The sequence below is a fragment of the Nelusetta ayraudi genome, unplaced genomic scaffold (assembly GCF_046127955.1).
Source record: "Nelusetta ayraudi isolate G7.1 ecotype Tasmania unplaced genomic scaffold, CSIRO-AGI_Nayr_v1 ptg000042l, whole genome shotgun sequence".
NCBI lineage: Eukaryota > Metazoa > Chordata > Actinopteri > Tetraodontiformes > Monacanthidae > Nelusetta > Nelusetta ayraudi.
This window is the reverse complement of record NW_027466092.1, coordinates 19,297,501-19,300,000: the sequence shown is the minus strand read 5'-3', so window position 1 is coordinate 19,300,000 and position 2,500 is coordinate 19,297,501. Positions and strand designations below refer to the sequence as shown.

General features: G+C 49.4%; 1 protein-coding gene across 3 annotated transcripts in view; it reads left to right on the top strand.

Moving 5' to 3' along the window:
* LOC142894141 (F-box/WD repeat-containing protein 7-like) overlaps nt 1-2,500 on the top strand; it is a 17,858-nt gene that overhangs the window by 9,083 nt on the left and 6,275 nt on the right. For all 3 annotated transcript variants that reach the window (XM_076035322.1, XM_076035321.1, XM_076035323.1), the window contains 3 exons: nt 404-538; nt 626-749; nt 2,429-2,500. The exon at nt 2,429-2,500 is cut by the window's right edge and continues 65 nt beyond it. In XM_076035322.1, the coding sequence (XP_075891437.1) occupies nt 404-538; nt 626-749; nt 2,429-2,500 (331 nt within the window). The remainder of the gene's footprint in view (nt 1-403; nt 539-625; nt 750-2,428) is intronic.

The following is a 2,500-nucleotide window of genomic DNA, read 5'->3' as shown; positions in this document are numbered from 1 at the left end:
TGCCGCAGCCTTTATTCTTCATGTGCTGAATGAGAATATCTTCCACTTCCTGCACGTAAACACAAAGCGGCGCAGCAGCACTGCCTCCCAGCTGCTCTTACGTAAAATGCAATAAGGCACCGAAACACCAGACACTGGTACAATAACACGGCTCCTCTTTTATTTCTGTGCCTTGGAGAGGGAAAAAAATCCCAGACATATTAGAAATAACAGACACATCTTGGTCTTGTGCTTTACTTGTCATTATGCTTTAGCACTTAAGCAGACTTATTCCTGAATGTAAGGAATTGTATGATTATTATTAGTAGTATTATTGTTAGTCATATTATTATCATAATGTTAGCAGTGTAAATAAACAAGTATAAAATCAATAAATAAGCATCTCTGTGTTTGTCATCTTCAGATGTGGAGCGGCCCTGAGAGGCTGCTCGCCCTGGATGAGTTGATTGACAGGTGTGAAACTGGCCAGGTGAAGCACATGATGCAGGTGATCGAGCCGCAGTTCCAGAGAGACTTCATATCGCTGCTGCCCAAAGAGGTGAAGCCGGAACCCGCGGTGACCTGTGTTTGACTGTGTGGCCACGCCAGCAGGGTCCCTAACGTGTGCGCTTGTGTGCGTCTGCAGCTGGCTCTGTACGTGCTGAGCTTCCTGACCCCTGGAGACCTCCTGCAGGCAGCGCAGACCTGCTGCTACTGGAGGACCCTGGCTGAAGACAACCTGCTGTGGAGGGAGAAATGCCATGAGGAAGGTAAATCTGAGTCGCTGCCTCACTCGCCAGCTCGTGTGTTCCCACACTGGTTGTGAATGTCAAATCTGTGAGCGTTGGAGGAAAAGGACTCTGCGGCTCTTAGAATGGGAGGGTCTCATCATAATCATCAAAGTTAATCCTTATTTTCTTTCAGAACACAAATCATAGGATAGAACTTGAAACATCCAGAGCTCGCAGTGTGCTTTGCTTTGGTACAGTTTGATCAATTCATTTACATTTGTCTAACCACTTTATTCAACAGCAAAGGTAAAACATGGCAAGTCGATGAGCAATGCCGCAGGGACCTACCTGCACTGCACTCTGCCACCTGAACTTAGAGTCGCGTGTAAATTCAGACAGTCGCTCTCTCATTCATCCAGCGCAATGCAGTAGCTGTGTTTGTGTTTGAGCGTGAGCCTGCAAGGGTGTGTGTGTGTGTGTGTGTGTGTGTGTGTGTGTGTGTGTGTGTGTGTGTGTGTGTGTGTGTGTGTGTGTGTGTGTGTGTCTCGCTCAGGCAGCGTGCCAGTCAGACGAGATTCACTGCCAGCACTCAGCAGTCATACCAATGAGCGGATCTTGCGTTGGCGCCGCACCACTACAGCAATACTAATGAAGGCCGGCGCTCACTGCAGCTCCACTGTCCCCTTCATAAATGATTGAAGCGTTCATTTGTATTAGCGGTAGCATCCTGCCTGGACACTGAGGAGGGCTGCCGGTGGCGGCTAGCTCGCCCTTGCAACTTCTTGAATCCCGCCCCCTGGTTGGCTGCGTGCTGACTGGTGACTGTGTGTGAGCATGGACGCACGCAGCTTCCGCTTTCAAAAAGGAGGCCAACCTGGAAGCGGCAAAGGCTGCATTCTGCCGTTTGGCCAACAGAGGCCGCCATAACTGGTTGCGAAGGAAGACCAGAAATCATTGTCGGTCAATACGGAGAGGAGCACCAAATTCCTGCTTTTACAAAGTGGTTACAATTCTTTGCTTGGTCTAATTCAGTGTTTTTCAACCAAGTTTACCATGAGATAATGTCAGGTGTCTACATTCAATTTCACTTAATTGGTCTTAAAACAAAAAAACATTCCATTATTGAGTGACTGTGCTTTTGGGAATTGTGGGAATTGAGCCTATTTACCTCAATTCCTCCCAGGATATCAGCTTAGTGTGCATCTAAACAGGCCCCGCTTTCACACTGAGAGTACACTAAAAAGTGCCATTCCATAATATTTGGGGTTGGTGGTGCTCCAACAAGGTTGAAAAACACTGGTATAGCAGGTAAAAATCATCCACTGGGCTCCAGTGTCCGTTTTGTCCAATTTGGTCTAATTTTTGTTTAAGAAATGGCCGTTAAGATGTTGCCGTGGCTCCGCTTTCATAGCCGAGGCTTCCCAGCAGGTTGAGCGGGCGCAGCGCTGCACTCCCACTCCAATCATTGCTCTCCTCCAGCACCACCCACACGTCCAAATATGGAGTGTGTGGTTTGAAAAGCAACTGAGTAGCCTGGAGGACGCGCTCGGCGAAGCTAATACCTGAAGCTAAGTGGCTTCCAGAGGAGCCTGGCGAGCACCTTGGGGCCATCATGAAGGTGTAGGAAGGTGGTGTAGAAGTGCAGTCCACCCACCAGTGTCAGTCAGTGCGTGCCACAGCTGCCACTAACTCACTGTGGCCACTCTCACTCTGTCCAGGCATATCAGAGTGCGAAGCGGCCCGTCGCAGGAGGTGCTCCCGACCGGGCCCGGGGGTCCACTCCTGGAAGT